This window comes from Castor canadensis, chromosome 4, assembly GCF_047511655.1.
Source record: "Castor canadensis chromosome 4, mCasCan1.hap1v2, whole genome shotgun sequence".
NCBI classification, from domain to species: domain Eukaryota; kingdom Metazoa; phylum Chordata; class Mammalia; order Rodentia; family Castoridae; genus Castor; species Castor canadensis.
Genome location: NC_133389.1, coordinates 137,602,223 through 137,628,001, shown reverse-complemented (window position 1 = coordinate 137,628,001; position 25,779 = coordinate 137,602,223). Strand labels below are relative to the sequence as shown.

The 25,779-nt window shown below is 34.2% G+C and overlaps 1 protein-coding gene across 1 annotated transcript in view; it reads right to left on the bottom strand.

Annotated features, from left to right (window-relative positions):
• The window catches only part of Fsip2 (fibrous sheath interacting protein 2), an 87,480-nt gene that overhangs the window by 2,196 nt on the left and 59,505 nt on the right, over nt 1-25,779 (bottom strand). The window contains exons 15-19 of the mRNA XM_074072305.1: nt 15,618-25,093; nt 13,343-13,834; nt 12,658-12,758; nt 3,461-3,507; nt 631-674 (exon numbers count right to left, since the gene is read on the bottom strand). Of these exons, the coding sequence (XP_073928406.1) occupies nt 631-674; nt 3,461-3,507; nt 12,658-12,758; nt 13,343-13,834; nt 15,618-25,093 (10,160 nt within the window). The remainder of the gene's footprint in view (nt 1-630; nt 675-3,460; nt 3,508-12,657; nt 12,759-13,342; nt 13,835-15,617; nt 25,094-25,779) is intronic.

The following is a 25,779-nucleotide window of genomic DNA, read 5'->3' as shown; positions in this document are numbered from 1 at the left end:
CCTCAGAGTCTTTGGCCCTCAGCAGCCTCTTTTCTAGTCCTACAGCTAGAATGCTGGGGCTCTGAACTCCTTATGTGTGCTGTCTCACACTTCCCATGACTGTAAAGTGGCAAGGGAAAACAGAAAACAAACAAACAAAACAACAGGTTCATCCTGTCTTCTTTGGTCTACTAGAAGTCCTTTTCTTAATTATTCTGGTCAGAGAGAAGAATTTTCTTTCAGAATTTTAGGTGGGTCTCATAGCAGTCTCTTCTGCCACAATGCCTTGTAGCTTTATAACTAAAACGTGCCTCAAGGCAAGGCCAAGTACTCTTCTTAAGCTTTTCTCTGGAGAATTTCGTAATAGAGCTAATCAATGGAATTGAACTTAGATGCTAGCCGTGCTAGCAGAATCAGTGGTTTACTCTGTGATGATTCAACCTCAAGGGGTGGAAATTTTCATGAAGGGATTTTTAGACACGGACCATTTCAGTCAGCTGAGGAGCTCTGGGTGTTAAGTAAAGGTGAATAGGGGTATGCTTATTGATGTTCCTCAGATCACAGCACTGTCTATGACTGGACTTTGAGAACTGGGCTATTCACAACTGGACCCCAAGGTAGATCAGTTGGAGGCTATTGAAAAATACTTACCTTAACACTGCTTGAATTCTCTGGGTTTTGTTCCTGAAAACTTTCTATGATAGGAAAAAAAAATAAGGAAAATAAACTTTTTCAGAGGTCTATATATTTGTTGATGCAAATTTGGTATTTTTCATGAAAGAATCATGTGAATTAGGCATATGGAAGAAATATAGGCAATAGAAACAAATTTGAAACAGATGAGAAACTTAGAGTGTAGGGGCATGTCTTAGCCCTTCACTTAGGGAGTATGAAAGATTAAATGTTACATACTAGGAGAAGCAGGCTTTGTAACTGAGTAGCTACACCTCTAGGCAAAACCATTTAATCCCTATAGTCCTGTTTATTTACCTGCGAATGAGGGATTGCCCTGAAGATGATTCCTAGGGTTCCTTCCAGTTAATTACATAACTAATTAAAATACAGAAGAAAGGCTGGTATTATAAAATAGTTACTTCTGTTAAGAATCAGGAAAGCTTTGAGGCACCATTTAAAAGAAATGTGGTAGAATTGCTACAGAACTAAAACTTGCCTGAAGTTCCAGGGGAGGAGGTCAATATACCAGTGAAAGAAATCCAGCCAACGAGGTATAGAAAACACACTATGAAGGAAGTTTCACAAAACCCCACTGCTAGAGAGGCAGCACACCTACTAAGGGGTCAGAAATGCTATATTTGAGTCTTAGATTCATTGCTTTAGAGTTGTGTGGACATTGTAAAATTAAATTTAATTTCTCTGAATCTCAGGATCCCCATATATAGAATGGAAATGAAACTATCTTCCCAGCCTCTCTCACAAAAGGACACTAAAATTTGCTTTTAAATGACTGAAAATATTTGAGTTTAATACCAGGACCATAATTCCAAATACCAGTTTTAAAGTTTCCAGGCTATATAGGCATCATACCTTTAGAACAAACTAGAAAGCTATTTTAATGAAGAGGCACAGAAAGACTCCTGTTATTTAAGAAACCCAGATATTCATGTTTAAATTATTTAAGATTTTATTTTATAGTCTAGCCTGACTTCTCCATTGAACTCTAGACTTAAACATTCAATTGTTCATGTAAAATTGCAACTTAAATGTCTAATGAATACCTAAATCTCTACAAAATAAAACAGTATTTATGTGCTCCCCCTCACTCCTCCTTACTTCCTCTCATGGTCTCTAGCTCATTAAATGTTTCCATCTATTAAATGCCAATGTACTACTTTTGGCTTTTAGGGATATAACTATGAACACATCAGTCCCCACTGTCATGATGCTTATGTTCTCTAGAGAACAGTAAAATATCAAATAATTAAAATATACTGTCCTCCCGGGTGAGGGTCAGGGAGAAAAAGAAAGCAAAGTATGGTTTATATAGGACTATGAATGGAAATAAGTTGCAATTTCAGAGAGTGTAATCAGAAGAGACTTCTCTGAGAAAGTGACAAGTGAGAAAAGGTCTGAGGGTGAGGAATGAGCAATGCAGACATGGGAAGAACACCACAGGAGCAATAGCAACTGCAAAGGCCCCCCAAATGACTAGAAGATCTGAAGAACAGCAAGGAGATCAGCGGGGCTGAAGCAAAGTGAGCCAAAAAAGGGAAACCAGGAAGGAGGTAAGAAAGGTAATGGAAGGTCAGTGAGATGTCTTGATGATGCAGAGATTGTAAACAATTACAATGAGTTGGGATTTTATCATGAATGGGATCGGAATATTTGTCACCATCTGGAATTATATCAGTATCCTTTAACTCCCCACTCCAAGTTGAAATACAGATTCCATGAGAGCAAGGACTTTGTCAGACTGTTCATAAATGAAATCTTACAGCAAAAAGTAGAAACTCAGTAAATCTTTGAATGAATTAATAAATAAACTCTTGCCCTGGGCAGCTGCAATATTACTGGGAGATATAAAAAGTGAACATGATCAAAGCAAAAGTTAGATAAAACAAAACAGTATGCTGAATTTAAGCACAGGAGATGAGAACCAGACGACTCTATTTATAACTTGGATTAATGTTGGACAAATCACTGCCTCATCCTCTGCTTGAATCCGCTCCTCTATAAAATGAAAGAGTTGTAGACAGATTCTGTCTGGGTCAAAGATCCTGTAATTCTGAAATTCAGAATACTTACCAGTGATTATTGAGATACCTATGGGTTATAATTTGCTCATGGAATTCAAGCAGACTTAGTGCTCTTCTTGATGAAAATGAGTTCAACTTCAAAGCTTAGAGACCATGTTCCTTGAGTGGGTTGCATGGAAATAATCCTGTTAAACTTTTGGTGTGAGTTTCAAAGCTACTTTGTAGTAAACATATGCTTGTGCATGCAGTCATTGAAGGAATCACATTTATCCTCTTATGTGTGAACAAATAGCAGATTAAAAAATCCTAACAAATGTTTAAAGTTTGTAAAAATAAATACTTAAAAAAATAAATATAAGGTCCATCCTAAAACAGGTATTAATGTGAACAAATAAATTGCCTTTAAAAAGCCTTTTGTACATTTTAGTAGGACTAAGCCAAGACACAAAGGAAGCATGACCTGTCAAAGAAATAATTAAATTGAAGTGTCGTGGATTCTGGCCCAGATATAAACCAGCATGATGATACACTCTTGTTTTCTCATAAGAGCATAGCATTGTAAAGTCATAATATCAGACCATATACTTCATACTAAGTTAAGACCTATTATAACGCCCAAATGACATAATATTGAATCACTTTCCAATCACTTTACTAAAAGAAAAATAAAAAGAAATCAAGTTCAAGGTTGATAACTAAAAAGTTGTCAAAGTAGTGAACAAAATTTCCCTTTGAATGCTTTCTAAAAATTAAGAAAAATGTCTAACCTTCTAGTACTTTAGCACTTGGTTCTGGTTTAAAGTCTTCTGCTTCGCTAAAACAAAAGAAAACAGAACATTTTTTAATTTGTGTATTTCACAAAAGAAGAAATTATTGGTTAAGTGAAAGAACAATCAAGTATCCTTCAAATGGAAGCAAACTTGTAGTAAGTTACTGCTGAAATACCAAACTGAATGAAAATGGTTTCTACAATGACTTTTTCCCAATTTTAAAATTACTATTAAATTTGCATAAAGTTTACCAGCTTGCCACTTTTAAATGTGTATTTCGAGTCATCAAGAGCATTCACATTGTGTGCAATCCTCACTATCATCCATTTTCCAAACATTTTCTTCTTTCCCATCTGCAACTGTATCTATTAAACACTAACACTCCATTTTCCTGTCTCCTCACCTCCTGGAAACCACTGCTGTACTTTGTGTCTCTATGACTTTACTGTATGAACCTCTTGTAAGTAGAATCAGGCCATATTTGTCTTTTTGTGACTGACTTATTTCTTTTACTCTAATGTCTTTGATGTTCATACATGCTGTAGCATGTGTCAAGATTTTCTTTCTTTTAAAGGCTGGACAGTACTCTATTAAGTATATATGATATAATTTGTTCATTCATCCACTAATAGACAGTTGGGTTGCCTTTACTCTTATCTAGTGTGAGTAATGCTGCTATGAACATAGGTGGACAAATATCTGTCCCGGTCTCTGCTTTCAATTTTTTGGAGTATATACTCAGAAGTGGAAACACTGGGTCACATTCTAATTCTATCTTTAATTTTTTGATAAAGCAGAATATGGTTTGCCACAGGTATCACACTGTTTTATAGTTCCACCATTAGTGCATGAGGGTTTGAGTTTCTCTACATCCTTACTAATGCAAAGCTTTTCTCTTAGGCTTTATAAATATAATTTAGTTCTTAGGCTTAAATCTCTGATCCATTTTGAGTTAAATTTTATACGGTATAAAGTAATTATCTCATTTCATTTTTGCATATTATATATTATATACATATATATATGTATATATATATTACAAACACCATTTGTTGTAAAGGCTATATCTCTTTCCAAAATGATCTTGACACCTTTGAAAAAAATAATTTGGACATACATTCAGGAGGTCTTTATTCCATTCCTCTATCAGTTTGCCATTACAACAGTACTGCACTGTGTTGACAACTGTGTCCTTTTTAGCAAGTTTTAAAACTTGAAAAATTAAAACCATTCCCTCTAAAATCAGGAACCAGACAAGGATGCCCACTATCTCCACTCCTATTCAACATAGTACTGGAATTCCTAGCCAGAGCAATTAGGCAAGAAGAAGGAATAAAAGGAATACAAATAGGTAAACAAACTGTCAAAATATCCCTATTTGCAGACGACATGATCCTATACCTTAAAGACCCAAAAAACTCTACTCAGAAGCTTCTAGACATCATCAATAGCTATAGCAAAGTAGCAGGATATAAAATCAACATAGAAAAATCATTAGCATTTCTATACACTAACAATGACCAAACGGAAAAAGAATGTATGAAAACAATTCCATTTACAATAGCCTCAAAAAAAATCAAATACCTAGGTGTAAACCTAACAAAAGATGTGAAAGACCTCTACAAGGAAAACTATACACTTCTGAAGAAAGAGATTGAGGAAGACTATAGAAAGTGGAGAGATCTCCCATGCTCATGGATTGGTAGAATCAACATAGTAAAAATGTCTATACTCCCAAAAGTAATCTACATGTTTAATGCAATTCCCATCAAAATTCCAATGACATTCATCAAAGAGATTGAAAAATCTACTGTTAAATTTATATGGAAACACAAGAGGCCACAAATAGCCAAGGCAATACTCAGTCAAAAGAACAATGCAGGAGGTATTACAATACCTGACTTCAAACTATATTACAAAGCAATAACAATAAAAACTGCATGGTACTGGCACAAAAACAGACATGAAGACCAGTGGAACAGAATAGAGGATCCAGATATGAAGCCACACAACTATGAGCAACTTATCTTTGACAAAGGAGCTAAAAATATACGATGGAGAAATAGCAGCCTCTTCAACAAAAACTGCTGGGAAAACTGGTTAGCAGTCTGCAAAAAACTGAAACTAGATCCATGTATATCACCCTATACCAAGATTAACTCAAAATGGATCAAGGATCTTAATATCAGACCCCAAACTCTTAAGTTGATACAAGAAAGAGTAGGAAATACTCTGGAGTTAGTAGGTATAGGTAAGAACTTTCTCAATGAAACCCCAGCAGCACAGCAACTAAGAGATAGCATAGATAAATGGGACCTCATAAAACTAAAAAGCTTCTGTTCATCAAAAGAAATGGTCTCTAAACTGAAGAGAACCCCACAGAGTGGGAGAAAATATTTGCCAATTATACATCAGACAAAGGACTGATAACCAGAATATACAGGGAACTCAAAAAACTAAATTCTCCCAAAACTAATGAACCAATAAAGAAATGGGCATGTGAACTAAACAGAACTTTCTCAAAAGAAGAAATTCAAATGGCCAGAAAACACATGAAAAAATGCTCACCATCTCTAGCAATAAAGGAAATGCAAATTAAAACCACACTAAGATTCCACCTCACCCCTGTTAGAATAGCCATCATCAGCAACACCACCAACAACAGGTGTTGGCGAGGATGCGGGGAAAAAGGAACCCTCTTACACTGTTGGTGGGAATGTAGACTAGTACAACCACGCTGGAAAAAAATTTGGAGGCTACTTAAAAAGCTGGACATCGATCTACCATTTGATCCAGCAATACCACTCTTGGGGATATACCCAAAAGACTGTTACTCCAGAGGCACCTGCACATCCATGTTTATTGCGGCACTATTCACAATAGCCAAGTTACGGAAACAGCCAAGATGCCCCAGCACTGAGGAATGGATTAAGAAAATGTGGTATCTATACACAATGGAATTTTATGCAGCCATGAAGAAGAACGAAATGTTATCATTCGCTGGTAAATGGATGGAATTGGAGAACATCATTCTGAGTGAGGTTAGCCTGGCTCAAAAAACCAAAAATCGTATGTTCTCCCTCATATGTGGACATTAGATCAAGGGCAAACACAACAAGGGGATTGGACTATGAGCACATGATAAAAGCGAGAGCACACAAGGGAGGGGTGAGGATAGGTAAGACACCTAAAAAACTAGCTAGCATTTGTTGCCCTTAATGCAGAGAAACTAAAGCAGATACCTTAAAGCAACTGAGGCCAATAGGAAAAGGGGACCAGGTACTAGAGAAAAGGTTAGATCAAAAAGAATTAACCTAGAAGGTAACACCCACGCACAGGAAATCAATGTGAGTCAATGCCCTGTATAGCTATCTTTATCTCAACCAGCAAAACCCCTTGTTCCTTCCTATTCTTGCTTATACTCTCTCTACAACAAAATTAGAGATAAGGGCAAAATAGTTTCTGCTGGGTATTGAGGGGGGGAGCGGGAGGGGGTGGAGTGGGTGGTAACGGAGGTGGTGGGGGCAGGGGGGAGAAATAAACCAAGCCTTGTATGCACATATGAATAATAAAAGAAAAATGAAAAAATAAAAATAAAAAAAAAGAACAGTGTACATACAAAAAAAAAATCAGGAAGTGAGAGGCTTTCAATGTTTTTATAAAGATTATTTTGGCTATTAAGGGTTCCCTAAACTTTCAACAAACTTTAGGACAAATTTTTCTATTTCTGAAAAAAAACCACTGTTGATAAGAATTCCTTTCAGTCTGTAGGATCACTTTGGATAGCACTGAAATCTTTTTTTTTATTTATTCATTTATTCACATTGCTTGGGCCATTTCTGAAATCTTAACAGTATTAAATTTCTCCACTTATGAACATTGGCTACATTTCCACTTATTTGTATCCTGATTAAGTATTTGCAAGAATGTTGCACAGTTTTGGAGTACAGCTTCCATTTTTTAAATTAAACTCTGAAGTATTTTGTTCTGTTTGATTGTAGTATAAATAGAATTTCCCCACAATTTTCTTTTAAGGTTATTTTATACATAACCTATTTCATGTTTTGATTTCATATTCTGCAAATTTGTGAATTCATGTATTAGTTCAATAGGGTTTTATGAGCATCCTTTAGGGGTTTCTACATATAAAATCATATCCTCTGTAAGCAGAGATCATTTCAACCCTAGCCTTCCTATTTGAAATGTAATTTCTTTTTCTTGCTTAATTTCTCTAGATAAGACTTCCAGTACTTTGTTGAATAGAAGTAGTAAAAAGGGGTATCTTTTTTCTTATTTATAATCTTTCAGAGAAAGGTTTCATTATTTCACCACTGAGGGCAATATTAGTGCTAGGTTTCCTTCTATTCCAAATTTGTTGATTGCTGTTATGAAAAGATGTTGCATTTGTCAAGTTTTTTCTGAATCAATTGAGATGTGTGTGTGTGTGTGTGTTGTTCCTCCTTTATTCTGTAAAAGTGGTGCATTATGTGGATTAGTTTTTGTGTGTTGAAACTCTTGGTTTCTGGGAGAAATCCCACTTGGTCACAGTGTATAAAACTTCTGACATGCTGCTGAATTTAGTTTGCTAGTATTTTCCTGAAGTTTTTTGTTTGTTTGTTTACAACAATACACATCAGAGATATTGATCTGCAGTTTTCTTACAGGCTCTTTTTCTGGCTTTATTATCAAGACAATGCTGACCCATGAGTTTGGAAGTATTCTCTCCTCTTCAATTTTTTGGCAATGTTTGCGGATGTTGATTGATAACATTATCTGGTTCTAACCGTCTCTTTGTTAAAAGTTTTCTGGTTTCTGATTCACTCTCTTTACTAATTGATTATTCTGAAACTTTTCTAATTCATCATGATTCAGTTTTCTTTTTTCTCAGAATTTACTTTTTTTTCTAGGTTATTCAATTTATCCTCATACAACTTCATAGTACTCTTCTATAATTCTTTTCATTTCTGTAAAATCAGTTACAATGTCCTCTTCTTTACTGCTCACTTTTTCATTACAATATCTAGCTAAACATTTGTTAATTTTGTTGATCTTTTTGAAGATCCAACTCTTGATTTTGTGATTTTTCTCTGTTGTTTTTCTATATATTTGTGCTCCAATTTTTATTCTTTCCTTTCTTCTGCTACCTTTAACTTTCATTTGTTTTTTTTTTAATTTTTCTTCAGTGGTGAAGTAAGCTTTTGATATTAACTCATCTTTCATTTTTTAATGAATTTACAACTATAAATTTCCCTTTTAACATGTTTTGCTATATTTCTTAAGTTTTAGTTTGTTGCATTTTTATTTATCTCAAATATTTTCTTATTTCCATTAAGACTTCTTTTTTAAACCATTAGTTAAGGGTATATAGTTTAATTTATAGCTACTTTTGTTTGTTTGGTTTTCCTTCTGCTCTCAAGTTCTAGTTCCAGGCCATTGTGATTGGAAAAGTCATCTTGAATGACTTCAAACTTCTAAAATGAACACACTAAAATTTACTCTGTTGTCTATGATATGGTCCACCATGGTGAATGTACCACGTAACTGTTTATTCTACTGTTGCTCAATGGAGTGTTCTGAATGTCTGTGAGGTTCAATTGACCTATATTATTGTTCACATCCTTGACTTACTGACATTCTGTCTGGTTGGTTTCTTTATTATTTAAGTGGTCTATTAAAGTGCCCTACTATTATTGTGGAGCTGCCACTTTTCTCCTTCAATTCTGTCTATATTTATTTTATGTATTTTTGCGAGTTCTGACTTTTGGTGCATATATGTTTACAATCATTATATGTCTTGGTGATTGACTCTTTTATCATGACTCTGTGTCCTTTTTCTCTTGCAATCATTTTCTTCCCCTCATGTTAGGGTTACTACTCTAGTTCTCTTTTGGTTTTTATTTGCATGAGGTATCTTTTTCCATTCTTCAACTTCTAATCTACATGTGTACTTAGATCTAAAATGAGTTTCTTATGAACAAACAACATACAGCTGGATCTTATTTAAATCCATTTTGTCATTCTATGCTATTTCAGGGTTTAATTCATTTACACTTCAAGTAAATACTGATAGTGGACAACTTATTATAGCAATTTTGTTGTATTCTGTGTCATACCTTTTTTTAAACCTTCTTTCCTCCAATAATATTATCCTTTGTACTTAATTGATACTTTTTAGTACCTTCTCATTGCCTTTTATGTATATGCTACAGATTTTTGTGTGTAGTTACCACAGGGAATACATATAACATTCTAAAGTACTTAAGTTGATACCATACTAACTTTAAGTATAAACAGAAATTCTGCCAGGTTACATATCTGCCCCCACCCCAGTTATGTTATCAATACTTCCAATAGCATTTTTATACATGCTGTACCTATCAACATAGATTTATAATCTGTTTTCTGCATGTATTTTTAACCTTATAGGAAGAGTGGATTTATGAATCAAAATTATAATATTGTTTTTCTACTTTTCCATGTGCTTATCTTTACTAGAGGATTTTATATTCCTGCAAATTGTGTGTGCATGTGTGTGTGTGGTCCTTGAGATCACCTCTAGGTTCTTGTGCAGGTGAGACAGGTGCTCTACCACAGAGCTATATCCCCAGCCTAGAATTTTGTGTTTTCATATGGTTCTATGTTACTATTTATCATCTTTCATCACAACTTCAAGAGTTTCTTTAGCATTTCTTGAACTATCTTGAGTTTTCTGGTTTTTTGTGTCTTCAGATACTTAATTTCCCTCTCTTTCTTGAGGGAAATTTTTGTCATGTGTACAATTTGTGTTGGATAATTATTTCTTTTTTTTTGCTTTTAGCACTGTGGATATGTCATCTTACTTCTTTTAGCATGCTGGGAAATCATATTGAGATTCCTTGCACATAATGCACATAATGAATCAACATTTCTCTTTCTTTTTACTATTTTTTATTAGCATACACCAGTAGTTAGGGGGGGCATTCATTGTGATAATGCCAAAGAGGCATACAACTAACTTGATTAAAATGTGTCTTGATGGGGTTTTTTCCCTACTTGGAGTTTTTTTGTGCTTCCTGCATTTGTATATCTATGTCTTTCTTCAAATTGTGGAAGTTTCTATAAGTAGTATTAGTTTGCCCAATAATAACCACCAAAGTCAGTAGGCTCTGTTCATTTTTTATAAGTCTTTTTTAAATGGTCCTCAGATTGGATAATTTTAAATGGTTTGTGTTCATGTTCACTGGTTCTTTCTTCCACCTGTCCAAGTTTGCTGCTGAATCTTTACTGTAATTGTCAATTCAGTTACTGTTTTCATGTTCTGAGTGGTTTGTTTATTTCTATTTAAAGCATTTTCTGTTTTGTTACATTCTCATTGTTCCATAAATATTTTTCTCAATTTACTTTGTCTTTTATGTGTTTTCCTAGTTCTTGAGCACATTTAAGGCAATATTTTTGAAGTTTTGATCATACCCAATTCATTGGCACCTTCAGAGGCATTTTGTGGATGTTTATTTTATTCTATGAATAGGCCATATGTCCCTAGTTCTTTGATTACCTAGTTGTCACTGGTGGAAATTTGGGCATTTGAAAAATGAAAAACAACAGCTACGTCTTTTAGACTTTGAAACCAGATGTGGAGGACCTTTACTAAGTGTGGGATACTGAACTTGAAAATGGTCTGAAGTGTAGCATTAAGATCTCATGCATGTCTTTTCTGGGCATATTTTTGCAGGCCCATTTCTCTACTTTTTTCCCCTAATTTTCTTGTCCCCTGTTAAGTGATTTAATTATCCAAAGAGTCTCACTCTAGTTCATATTAGAGACTTAGAAATTCTATTGTATTCCACTTTCCATAATCCCTTTCTAAAGTATTTATAGACACAGAACCTTTGTATATACATTCTAAGGTTTCTAGACTTAGATTTCAAATATTCACTATTTTCTTTCTATATTCTCCTCAAGTAAGACCAGATTAATTTTCTCAGGATGCCCATAGATAAACCAAAACATTGTAGACAAGTTCTACCCAGAGGGAGGAAATGGGGAAGTTTGCTCCTTCTTCCTAACTATATTGTGCCTTGCTGGGAGGACCTTGGGTAAGAGTAAGTAAAATCCACAAGTTTTTTCTTTACCATTTTCAGTGTGGTTTCTTCTTGATTGTTTGCTGCAAATATTTGATAGTTTTCCAAAGTTCTTAGAATGTTGTTTTAGTGAATATGAGCTTATGGGAAAAGAAAAGCTTGGAGCTTCCTTGTATCATTTTACACTAAATTTATTATTTTTAGGATTACCTGTACTCCTTCTATCCCTGTCCTTCACTTATACAAACAAAAGAGAGAGATGAATGTATTACATATATATACATATATATATGTATGTGTATGTATATATGTGGAAGTAGTAAATTTGCAGGTTAAAATATGCAATGGTATGTTAGGCATAGATGTTCCAAAGTAGTGTCACAACAAAAGGAAACAATTGCACCATGCTGAGTGGGAAAAAATTTTGCCAGATTTTTCTCAGTATACTCAATTCTTCCTCCCATATAGAAAATTCTTCCAGGTTATAAATATTTTTAACAACAACAATTCTAGATATTTTAATAATTTTTGATAGAGCTATTGATTTAAGTCTACAGTACACTTTATTCTATGTAGTCTATAACTGCCACACAGTACATATTTTGCTCCATAGCTATCCAAACTTGGAGTGTGTTTCTCTCTTGTAAATGCTCTCCATTATTAAAGTTTATTGCATTCTAGAATTTATCTTTATATGCTCAATCTTACATTTCTCCTGTTCTTTGGATTCTTCTCATAGGTAGTACTACACATTACAATAGTTAGCTTACTTCAAGGAGCTGAGCAGGAATCCTTCTGTGCTGATAGTTCATATTCTACTGCTGAGCCAGTGGCTAAGTCTAAGGTTAAAACATACCCTAAAACATTAGCAAATATTTTACCCGAGACATTATAGAATAAAATAAATCGGGTCTCAAAACAAGGGTCTAATGGCAAGGTCACTAAAAATGGAGAAATAGGTAGTAAAAGGATACTTTGGACTTATCTACAGTGGGGAGTTCAAGAGAAGGAAGAATAAAAAGAGGGAAGGTCTAAAGCAAAATACTTGGTCAATGATAGCTTTACCAGGGCACCATTCTTAAGTACTACATTCATCTCAGATTTCTATATTTGTATTGTATTAATTTCATGTACCTGGCAGATGAAATAAGATCTTCTTGATTATAAGAAGACGAACTCATAATTCTGTGTATGAAGTAATGTGTTGGTTCAGAAATGAGACTCCTTTCTTCTTTCTATAAAATTGCAAAGTCAGTATTACACAAAGCATAGTTTGATCAGTGCTTTCTCATACTAATGGTAATTTTCACAGTCTTAACTATATTCTTATGAGAAATTTTGATGTAAAACTTAACTTACCCACAAAATTTATTTTTTTGCAGTGCTGTGGATCAAACCAAAGGCATCACACCATACTGGGCAGCCATCTACTTTTCTATAGATTTTTTTCTAACTTCCTCCCTTCTCAGCCAATTTCTGGTACTATCCTATTGCATGAGGCTCTCCACTATTAATGCCAAATGAGTATTTAGCAGCACAAACACAAAAAGACTGAAATCTATTGTTTTACATAATTAGCTTTCATTTTTTTAACTGATTCTTATCTTCTGTTCCTTGAGCTTCTAAGTAACTTAGATTATTTCTCTTATCAGCTTTCCCCCAACTGAGTTTCATAGCTGTATCTGTTAATTATTTGCTCTACATTGTAAATATCGATCTACTTAGTAGGATGTTGAATCCATTTTAGAATTCTTTTCTGCCCAATCAAAACAATTCTTGGACCAAATTTTTAAGTTCTCTAGCCTTTCTAGTCACTTACCTTACTTTTTGACTTTTTCTCCTGACAAGAAGCACTTGCTTCAGCCAAGCTTTTTGAAGAGGCCATGTCAAGCTCAGCAATAGCTCTTTTAACAAGTGTCGCTTTAGATTCTACTGTCTTGTTTGTGGCTGCTTCAGTATTTTCAATATTTGAACCGGACTGACAACAATTGCTTAGTGATAAAATTTTTCTCAAGCTCTTTGTGCTGATTGTTGGCTTGGGAGAAACAATTTTGCTTTCTGGAGGCTTCATGACTTCTTCCAGTTCAGCTTCAGTTGGTTTTCGTAAGCCGTCTTGTGCCACAACCTCTCCTAAAATGATTTCTTCTTCATCAGAAACGAGTTCCTCTCCTGAGTTAGTTACTGAGACTTGATGGATATCATGAGCTACTAACCGAATAATCAGATCTTTCTTATTTTGAACATCTTTTAAAAGCTCTATCTTGGTGATATCAGGCTTTCTTATATTAGGAAATGAATTTCTGCAAACAGCCTGAAATTCAAAGAAAATAAATATTAAATAACAAATGTCTCCATCACTTTTCTTATAGTATTTTGTGACATTGTTATTTTCTTATGATTTCTCATTTCAATGTAATATCTCAAGTGCTGCTTGCTGTTATATTGGCAATATTTTCAAAGGCAGAAAGAAAAATCATAAGAAATGTTTGCTGGTGGTGTCTGTCATTACTTTACATTAATTTCATATTAATCTACCATTACTTATTTCAAAAAGCAGGTCTATATGGATTTTTTTTAATTAAACTTAACATTTTGTTGCAAAATCATTTTATAATTTTGTATTTTTGTTATTTCTCTTTAAAGTTTTGCACCAGAAGTAAATAACTTTTTTTTAACTTTATGTAGGAAATCATAAAGAAATCTAAATTATTTTTAGGGAAAAGGGCAAAATATCATCGCATGTTCACAACAGAAATAATGAATAATCAAAATTGTGGTCTTTGAATTTTTACTCCACACCACTCCATTCTTGATCCTTTGGAGAAAATATATAAATCTTCATTTTTTTCCCTAACCTTTCTAGTCAAATCTCAGTTTCTATCTTCAATGTTAAAGATAGACTTTTAAAAGACAATTATAACAACAAAATACCCCATTTCTGTAGCCTTTGACTATGCCACAGAACTTCTAAATATTGAATCATTTTAGACTCAAGCTTCTTTTGTAACTTTGCAAGTTAGTTTTACAAATAATGATATGCCCTAAAGAGGTATCTTCTATGGACAAACTATTAGAGGCAACTTTCCAAAAAATCAAGATGACCAGTTGTGGAAAGAGTGGATTAGAGTATTCAAAACCATGCTATGTAGTTTCTGGATTGGCTATTGCATGTGTTTTAACCTGCATATATCTGCTGAGTTGAAATTTTATGTTAACCTAATATAGGAAATTAAGCCCTAAGGCAGAGCCAAGTATAGATACTTGTAGACTACACTTGCAGCCAAGTGTAGTTATTTGACCCAATCTACTATTCTTTTGACTTTTTCTCCCTTTGTTGAGGGTAGACATAACTCACACTCAGATAGGAGCATTAAGTTTCTACCTATTAACTGAATTCCCTATAGCTGTAGCTCCAAAAGGATGGATTGAATTGCTTTCCTTTCCTTAAAATGGCAGAGGTAAGTCTTTTGGTTTAAATATTCACCTACTATTTTTTTTGTGGTAAGTAAAGGGAGATGGCAACTAACAGTAGCATTTGTTAGAGACAATTCTATAGATGACTAAAACCTAATTTTGAGTAGTGTTATTTATAGTCTGTTCAAACAAATTTTGTGCCTCATGGATTACTTATATATAAATGATTACCACTAAATATATACTAACATAATGATGGGAGCTCAGATGGAAGAGGCAATTTTCAAACTTCCAGAAGGAATCATTATATGTTCCAAAAATGCTAAGGATAAAGATATTTAAAGGAATTATACAAAAGTATGCTTCTTCTTCATCTTCATATGACAGTCAGAGCTTTCTTTAATCAGTCTGGTATTATTGTTAAAAAATATATCCTTATGTTGCAATTTTTCAAAAGAAAGTGAGTTTAAGTGTATTATTTTAGGAAAAAATAGTCTGAGGCCTTTAGAGTGAGTTACTGAACTGATGTGGGAAGTTATAGTAAATCATACAGTTGTACAGATGAACTCATACAACTGGTCTCTGTTGGCTTGGGCAAAAACAACAAACATGCATTACCATATACCAATTTGAGGAAGGAAATCAGAACAGCCATGTCTCACTGCCTACTTTGTACTTACCTCACAGGGTTTTAAATCCAGTCGTCCTGTCCTGTCCAATGAGGTACGTCTTTCTTTCATTCTCCCTTGTAAATCAGATGAGACTGAGGAGTAACTTCTCCCACTTATTGATGCTCTTCTTAGTTCTGCTATGCTATGTCCAGTTCTTTTTAAACATTCCATCTTAAGTTTCTCAAGAGGTTGAGTTTTTACAGAAATGACCGCTAAGTGTTCTGCAATAATATTTGGATCTATTTTGATTGGTTTGCTCCCAACGTGCGGAACTATTTTAACTGGAATTTCTTCATATACATCTTCATCTGACTGTTCTTTGTCAGTGTCAGAGGTGATTTTCTCAACATGGTTTTGTGCCTTTTCAACGATTCTATTGATGTCCAAATCTCCAAAGAGATCACCATATGCATTATCTGAGTTAGCTTGATATAACGGAACACTTGAGATCCCATCAACAATTAAGCTTGCCACCTTTTTAGGGAACGCTATATGTGAACCTCTTGTGTCATAAAGATCTTTAAGGGCTCCAGGTTGAGAAACCAATTCTATATTTTCTGTATTTAAAGGATGTTCCTCAGGATCAGAAGCTACAAGACTAATGTTACTTCTGGAAATTTCAGCTGATACAGATTTTGTCAGTTGAGATGCAATTTTACCTAACTCAGGCTTTGATAAGATTTTTGCATCTTTACTTGCAGCACTTGGCAACTTTGGCAGTTTAGCCAAGAACAAGGCCGATGCTTCCTCTACAACCTGGGCATCGGACGCAGAACATTTTCTGGGTGAAGACTTTTCCTGGGACTTGAGTTCATCAATAATTTTGACCACCTTTTCCAGTATTTTGACAGCTTCCAGAACTAATTCTGAATTTGATACTTCTTCCTCTACTTGAGGCTGAAATTCAGAGTTAGAAATTTCCTTCACCATTAGAAAACCTATTATATCAGAGAGTGCATTGCTATTACCCAGTAAGTCTTTAAAAATAGATGTATGGGAGCCAGAGTGTTTTAAAACACTGGTATAAACAGAATTCACTACTTTTTCAATAGTTTCATTGTCAGCTAAAGGTACAGTAGATGATTCCTTGGCTGGCTGTACAAGTTTAATCTTACTTTTGGAGATAAATTCTTGGAATGAATTTAATATTTTTGAAGTTATTGTTTTCATTTCAGGTTCTAGAGATTTGGTTCTTCCCTTACGCACCCTTGGAAACGTAGATAAAAGCTTCGATAAAAATTTTACAGCAACTTCTTCTATTATGTTACAAGACAGCTTATGAGCATGTGCTGGTGGAGGTGGGGTAGTTAGGATGACATCTCTAAGGATATTTTCAACAATAGTGTCAACTTCTGCACACTGGTGTGGAGTTAGCTCTCCACAAAAATAGTTCTGCAACTGATTGCCAGCTACTTCTCGTAGAACTAAGTCAATGATGGTTTCTGAAAGGAGTCTGCATCCACTAATCACACAATTTTGTATGATCTCCTGTGATCCAAATTGTGGCAACAGATTATTATAAATAGACTGAACCACTAATTGAATAATTTCATCATCATTGGGATGTAAGGATTCTACATACTGTATAATCATATCTTCATCTTTGGAAATCTCAGCTGCAACTGTACTTACTAACTTCATTTGAAGAAATTCAAGTTCTGTGTACAAATTGTCCTCAGATGTTTTTGATGTGGTGTTGGTGTTAGGTATTGTTGGGAAAATTTTTGACAAAAGAGCAGAAACTGCATCCTCTAAAAATTTGTATGGCAACATAATGGTATAGGGTGATGATGTCTGACATTCCTTGCTGGCTGTTTGGGCCACCTTTTGGACCTGTTTAACAACATCTTTAGATTCCAGAGGCAAACAGGCTGACGCTGGAACCTCATCACAAAACATCAAGTTAAGCTGATGTTGAAAAATTTCATTTATCACTGAAGTAGTTAGACTTCTTGCTAAATTTTCCCCATTACTGTTGACATTCTCACAAATAGATTCTTGAGAACTACATTCCTTCAAAATATTGCAAATAGAAGAGTGAACAATTTTATTAACCAATGTTTTATCAATTTCTGGTACCTTATCTATTGAAAGTATCTTATCAGCAGAGGCTTTTTTGGTTGCTTTATGCGTATGTGGCATTTTATCCATAATTTTCATTTTAATGCTGGATGATGCTTCATTTGTAGTTGGTTCCTTATACCTTGGAAGTATTTCATGAATTTCAGACTCTTTGCTTGAATGTGACAAATACTCAGTTTCCTTATCTGGTCTAAATACCCTAATTTGAGCATCTGAAAACTCCTTCAACAGTGAATCAATAAGTTTCATAGCTGTGTCGTAGAGTTCACCTTGATTTTGAACATTGTGTACATCTGAGCATTTATCACATATATCTGTTTTAGGTGAGGAAGAAAAAATTAATTTGTTCACCATTTCAATGATAACATCTTCTAGAAATTTAGCAGGAAAAATTCTAGGTTTACTTTCTGATGGTTTCTCTGGATGATCTACTTTACTAGGTTTACTTTTAATCTCTTTGTTTCTTACTTTCTCTTTTCCTTTTTTTTTCTCATGCTCTTTCTCCCCTTTTCTCTCCTTTTCATTCATTTTCTCTCTTTCTCTCTCTTTCTCTTCCTTTTCTTTCTTTTTGGCAGGTACTTCATTAATTGAGGATAAGTCACTTGTAGTAACAGACTGTGTAGAATCTTTGCTAAGCTCATGAATTGTGTTTAGTGATTTATCACCTAGGGAGCTTTTGCTGTATCTGCGTTTTGAAACTTCTGATTGAGAAGAGGATATTATTAAAACATTGTCATAAATATTTTCAATGACATTTTGAACACATTCATAATCGGAGTATTGCTCCTCAGCCATATCTACTTGAGTTTGACGGTCTCTCCTCTTTTTATTGCTTGGCTTTTCAATTATTTTTAAAGTTTTCTCTGTTGTAGTCCCCATATTTCTTGTGTTGGGCTTCAAAGAAGACAACTGGATGATCTTGTCATTTCTTTTTATTAAACTTGTACTGCTATTGTCAATATTCTCTTCATTGTCTATTTCAGAATCCGATTCAAACATTTCCTTCTCATACTCTGTATCAATAGTAGCAACTGAAAAATGTTTGTATATCTCATCATCAACCTGTCCCTGCTCACTTGGAGCTGATTTTTCCTTCTCAATTTCATTACTTTTAAGTGTTTCACTCAAATCTTGCTCTTGAGTCTCCATACTTTTCACACTGGTAGTTGTATAAGAAACATTTGATACATTCTCATATTTTTTAGTAGAAGTTTCTGGTTTATTTTCACCCTCCTTCTTTTTATTTGCCACTCCTGCAGCTGACCCGGATATCAGGTTAATCATGTTGGTTTTCATAATGGTGTTTATAGAGGTAAATATTGGATCTTGGATATCACTTTTCTTCATTGATGTGTCTTTAGTGTTGAAACTTCTCTTCTTACCCATTGACTGTTTATCTGTTTCTAAACTACCCATGGTATTTTTTTGATCCCAGCTTAAAGAAGTATGTTTATATGATTGTTCTGGTAAAATAAGTTGCTTCCCTTTCAAGGATCTAGTTATCTGCATAGAAGGTTTTTGTGGTAAGCGCTGAACCCTTTGGGTGATGTTATCAGGTTTAAGAAATGAAAAGAAGGTTGAAAACCAGTCTCCTGAGAATAGTGGTTGAATCCTAAAAGCAGAAATTGCCTTTTGGGCTAAAGCAGAAATCATTTCTATAACAATATTACTTTTATCATCTTTCTGAATATCATTAGATTTGACTTTCCCTATGAACTGATCATACACAAAATTGGATATTTTTTCAACTGTCTCTTTATCAATTGGTGGAAAAGAAAATATTTCTTCAGCATGTGGTAAAACTTTAATATCACTTTTCCTAAATTCCCCTATAAGAGAATTTGCAAATTTGATTGCTAAGCCTACAATATCTGTCTCTGGCATTTCTTTTTTCTTAGAATCTTCAGTAACAGTTGGGAAAGAACAAAATTTGTAAACAAGGTCAACAATTACATCTTCCAAAAATGTAGCTGAAAACAGGGAAGGCTGTATCTTTTCTTTTCCAGATTTAGCAACTACAGAGGCATGGCCATAGTCAGGTAAGTTAACGGAAGATGATTCTTCACCAAACAAAAATGGTCTTAAGTGATGATCCATGATTTCTTTCATAATGAAGCCAGCTATTTTACTGAGAAATGAGCTTCTTTTTTTGTTTGCATCTTTCTTTACTGCAGCTTGGAATTCAGATTTTTTCATAATATTATTACATACGGAGTCAATGAAATTCTCAATAGCTTCTAATTGCATACTTTCTGCATTCTCCTCTGCTGTGGCAAGTCGGATCTCATGTTCAAAAATTTCTTTTATAATTTCATCAGTCAGTTTTGAAGCTGCATCCATAAACTCATCATCTGGTGTAACTGTTTCCTCATTTACTTCATTTGCAATGCCATTTGAAGGGAAGATGTGCACTAGAAGTTTGTAAATCATATCTTCCAAAAGAGAATGAGGGAACACAGTGATACATGATGGCAAGGCATTACTATCCTTCAAGATGAAGTTGAGCACATTTCTGATGATGTTATCAGCTCGAGGTGAAGAATAGGAAGAAGGCATTAATTCTCCTGAAATTAATGACTGTACCTGATAATCATAAATTTCTTCCAACAGAAAATGATACATTTTCCCCCCAAAACAAGTGGTATCACTTTGTAAAGCCCTATAAATGTTAACCAGTGACTTATATTCATCTAATATTTTTTCGTAAACTGAATTGACTGTTTTTTGAACCACTTCTTTATATTCTTCTGACAAACACAAATCTTCATCCAAGTTATCTGCAACTAAAATCTCTGATGTGGTGAACTCCAGAATGATTGATTTCACTAATGTTGTGACAATATCAGTAATTTCAGCTTTTGGTGTATCTGGATTTTCATCAGATAAGACATGTGAGTCTGTGAATGCATGAAGAATTTTGCATAACAGCTCAGAAATTACTTCCTCCAAAAAGACAGCCGAATTTACAATGAATGACAATTCTCTCTTTTTAGTATCTGTTGCTTTCTGTTTGTTTGTTTGAACAACTGAAGCTGAAAGGAGAGTTTTATCACCATATAAAAATGACTGTAAATGATGGTTAAAGATTTCTTTTATTATGAAACTTGCCATTTTTGAAACAGGTATGCTCTTTATACCTGTTTTATCCTTTGTGAGAGACTGATACAGATCTGAGTGAGAAAGATCAGCATAAATGGAATCAACCATGGATTGAATATCTTTTTCTGAAATCATACTTTGTTTTCCATTCCCATGTTTAGTAATACATATTGCATGTTTAGAAATTATTGACATGATTTCATTGATCAGTTTTATGACTGTATTGTTTAAGTCTGATTGGGGAGTATCTGGATGTTCTGCACTGGAGGACAATGGACTAATTTGAGAAATAAGCTGAGTGACTATTTTTTCCAAATGAAAATGTGATAACAAAGTAGTATATGTTGTTGAAGCCTGCCTTCTGAATCTTGACTTACTAATATCATATTGGGCTCTGTTTGTCAAAACAATTTCACTAAGCTTAGAATATGACTTAGGAGGCAGATTTGCTAGAAGATCTGGATGAATTTGGAAATCAAAAATTTCAGCCAAGATGATTTTAGTTACCCTCATGGCCAATGTCTTTGAATCATTTAGAAAATCTTTATCAGGCATAATTTCCATTTCATATTCTTCTAAAACTTTGCTGTACACTGTGTCAATAATGTTTTTGACTACATCTCTCTCCACTAAAGGCAAGTGCAATCGTTCCTCAGCATTATCTATAACGGTAACTTGGGCTCTTGAGAATTCTTCTGTGATCAAATGTATGAGGTTTTCAGCTTTATCAAACAGTTCATCTTCTGAATTCCTCACTGATTTCATCTGTACAATGCCTACCACCCTGTGGAATATTCTGCTTAAAACCCCAGAGACCACATCTTCCAAAAAAGTTGAGGAATAAACACTGGCATAAGAAAACTGCTGTCTCTCGTCATCAACACATGTGTATGAGGAAGAAGATAATGACTTTCTATCCAAAAATGGCTGAAGATGCTGTTCACAGATATGTTTAATGATAAAACCTGCTATTCTGTCAATAAAAGCTTCATCACTGCTTGTAATATTTTGCTCCACTGATTGCTGAGAGGCAGAGTGTTGTAAAATATTTTTAAATACTGAGTCTACAAGATGCTGAACATCATCTTCTGAATAAACAAATTTGGTTTCTTCTTCATCTTTTGAAATTCGAATTTCATGTTGGGAAATTTTCTTCCTAATATCACTGATTAGATTAGAAGCAATTTCATTAAAATTCACTATTGATTTATCTTTTGGAGTTTCTCTGTTTGGAACTATGCTAGACGCAGAAGGAAAGAATCTAGATAATAGTACTCTAATCATATCTTCTAAAAATGTGTATGGCAGTAAGGTATTATATGGTGGTAAACTCTGGCTCAACTTGATAGATGTACTGATGTTACTAAGTAGGTCACCAACAATATTCTCAGCTATTGAATTAGAATAGAAAGAAGGTGACAAATCACCAGAAAACAACGGATGAAGAAGGTAGTTTGAAATAGCCACTACAATTAATTTAGTAATATTTTCTACAAAAAAATCACTATTTTCTGGCTCTTTATCAATGCCAGGGTTTAGCCCATGCTGCTCTAAAACATTCCTATAAACTGAAGTGACAAGTTCATCCACAACATCTGTATCTATAGAGGAAAAAGACTGCTCTTTGTCCTCAAATATACGAATATTAGCTTTGTTGAAATGGTTATTCACTGAGTTTACTATTTTTTGGGTCATGTTTTCCAGCTCTACTTCGGACTGAGGTTTTGTGCTAAAAATCTTTGATAGAAGTCTGGCAACAATTTCCCCTACAAATGTATCAGGGTAAACACCTACAGGTATGGGCTTCTGGGGTCTGTTTGTGTCTATGACTTCACTGAGTACTTCTTTAACCATAATAGATACTGCATCCAGTGGAGTCTTTGGACGAGGTAAAGCCTCTCCACACAAAAAAGGTTGAAGATGATTTTCAATAATCTCTTGGATAACGAAACTGGTTATTCGGTCAATAATAATGGGACTTCGGCTGATTATACTTTTCTGTATTGAAACAACAGAGTCAGACATTTGTAAAATATTACTATAAACTGAATCCACCATCTTTTGGAGGTTTTTTCCTGTACATAGGTAATAATTATCATAGATGGTGAACCAGATTTTATGCTTTGAAATAGCTGACATAACCTTATTTATTATACAGGTGGACATTTCATTAAAATCTGAACTCATTAAATATTTGTTTTCCAAAGAAGAAGGCTTAATGGAAAGAGGAATGAGCTGAGACAAAAGTCTCCTGATGACATCTTCTAAAAATGAGTGTGGTAACATGGTGCTATAACCTTTTGAAGATCTAGGTTGGGAAATAAATTTTCTTAGGTTATTTTGAAGCTTCTGCAGTATAATTTCAGCTTCCAGTGGGTAATATGAATGAGGTCTGAGCTTTTTTCTCATGTTAGATGGGAGTTGGTAGTCTAAAATTTCTGCCAATATGCTATTAGATATTTGTTTCACTATTGAAGTATTATCATAGGCCAGATTATTACAACAGGTCACTTTCAATTCATATTGTTCTAAAACATCATAATAAACCGAGTCAACAATTTTACTAACAGTTTCTTTATGGATTGGTGGAAAACACAGACTTTCTTCAGCATTCCTCAGAACAGTGACTTGTGCCTTATTAAACTCATTCACTACATCGTTGACAAATAATGTATTCATCTCATTGATTTGGACTTCAGTGATTTTTGCATTTTTCCCCCACAGTGATATAGAGAGATTAAAAAACAATTCTGAAATTATTTCTTCCAAAAATGTGGCTGAATAAACACTTGTGCTCATACCTCTTTGAAATAGCTTGTTAGGAATGGTATCCCTTTCCTTTGTTTCCTGTCTAACAAGAGGTGACAAAGAAGAGGATTTTACTGCACATTGCTTGCCAAGTGGTACTTGTATTTTGAAGCTAGCCACACTAGAATTATTCAGGGATCTGGTCAAAGAATTACTGTCACAACTCATGGATCCTAAAGAGCCTTTACCTTGACCCAGTTCTATGAAATCCGGCCTTTTTGCTTTTGTGAAACTAGACTTTATTTCTCTTGTTCTGTATTTCAAATATTTATTTTCAAAATGTGGACTTTCAGGAGCTGATGATAAACTGTGAGATAATTTATCCATCAATGATTTAACCAAGCTGTGGGAAATAATAGTCAGTATACAGTCTGATGACAATGAATCTTGGTCCATTTCTGCCAGATTTTCCAAAAGATCTGACATGTAATCTTCTTGAAGTTGTTCACAGTCCATTGAGCTGTGATAACTGAAATCTCCATCTTCTACATGTTGAAGTATTTTTAAAAGTTCATATTCTTCTGCTGGTATTTCATTAGAAGGGCCTTCCTCAAGGAAAAGAGTGCCTGTGCATTTTTCTAGAAGTATTCTAGTTAGTTTCTCACATACAACATTGAGAAGAAAAACTGATTTAGGGGAGAGCCCTAGGCTATTTCTAAGTATCCTATTACTTTGTTGATTATTTGAGGAGGAGAAAAATGTCCTTGGTATTTTACTGGAGTCCATATCCCTATGTGAGAATTCGTCTGGCAAAAACAAATCTAAAACAATATTAAAGACTTTATTGACTACTTCTTTGGATTCATGTGTTTTCAGGCTACCAATCAGGCTATCTAACCTATATGCTAGATAATTTAACTTATTTTTTTGAACAAGGTGATCAATTTGATGAATAGATGAATTCTGGTCTTGGGGGCCTGTCTGGCTTTCCATGGTATTTGTTTTGTTACAGATGTACACACTATTTCTTCTAAGTGTGGGAAATGATTTGTTTCTTCCATTGTTTCCAAAGTGGTGATTGATTCCTATTTCTTTGGACATTACATGGATCACTCCTGATAAGAGATCCTGAAAGAAATCATCAATGTCAGAAGAAGTTATTCCAGGACAGTAAATGTATTTTGTTTTTCTGGAAACAATTTGCTGTGCATTTTCAGTCTCTATAATGTTACCACTAGAAAGAATTAAAATGATGACTTCAGAAATACTTAAAGCAAGTTCTCCAATACTAATTGACCTGCCCTCGAATACTTGAGAATGAACTGAAACAATTGTATTAAATGCTGCATCTTGGATTTCCCATGCTTTTTCTTTTTCTCTACATACTTTGGTGCCATCAGAAATGCTTGAGTTTAAATGGCAAATGACTGATTCCGTGAGCTGTTCACAAAACTGATAAATTGAAGAATTATTGTATATACTTCTTAGAAGATGTTTTGATTCATAGTTTTTCCTCGACAGTGTAGAAACAAGAGATATCTTCTCCACAGTAGAAACTTTAAAAAGAAAATATTACCATTTTTAGCATGAATTAAGGGAAATATGGAAGTTCAAAATATTGGCAGTAAAGAAAAGGCAAAATCTAATGAAGAAAGAAATTGGATTTTCCTCAAATATTTATTTCTCATTTGGGGGAACCTTAATTTTAGTCAGTAAGTTGACAAAACAGCTCCTCCCAATTTAGATCTCTTAGTCTTCTGTTGATGTCTGCCTTGCTGGGTGGTTATGGACTCTGCAAAGATAGAAATCTTTGGGCAGAAAAACGATTTCCAGGTTTAGTGAAGCATCCTATCGTATCTCCAGAGGCCTCGGATAATTAATTTTAATTAACATTTAATGTTATACTATGCTTTACTTTTAGGCTGCTGAAGAATTGTGCTTCAGTTTCATCTTGACTAAAATAAAAGTATGCAACTCCAGAAAGTTTGTGATAGATTGCAGTGCCAAAGTAAGGCACTTTAAAAACTCCCTGGGATTCATGCTACATGCTCTGTATCTGTAGTTCTAGGAAACTGAATAAGACACCCTGTAGATTCAGACCATGCAAATGTTTAACTTTTTAACATTTTTCAGCACCATGATTTGATTAAAAAGCAACTAAATAGTCATCCTACCTCAAGATTATTTTCACAAAAACAGAAATTCTTAGATCTTTTGAACATCTTTTACTATTTTCCCTAAA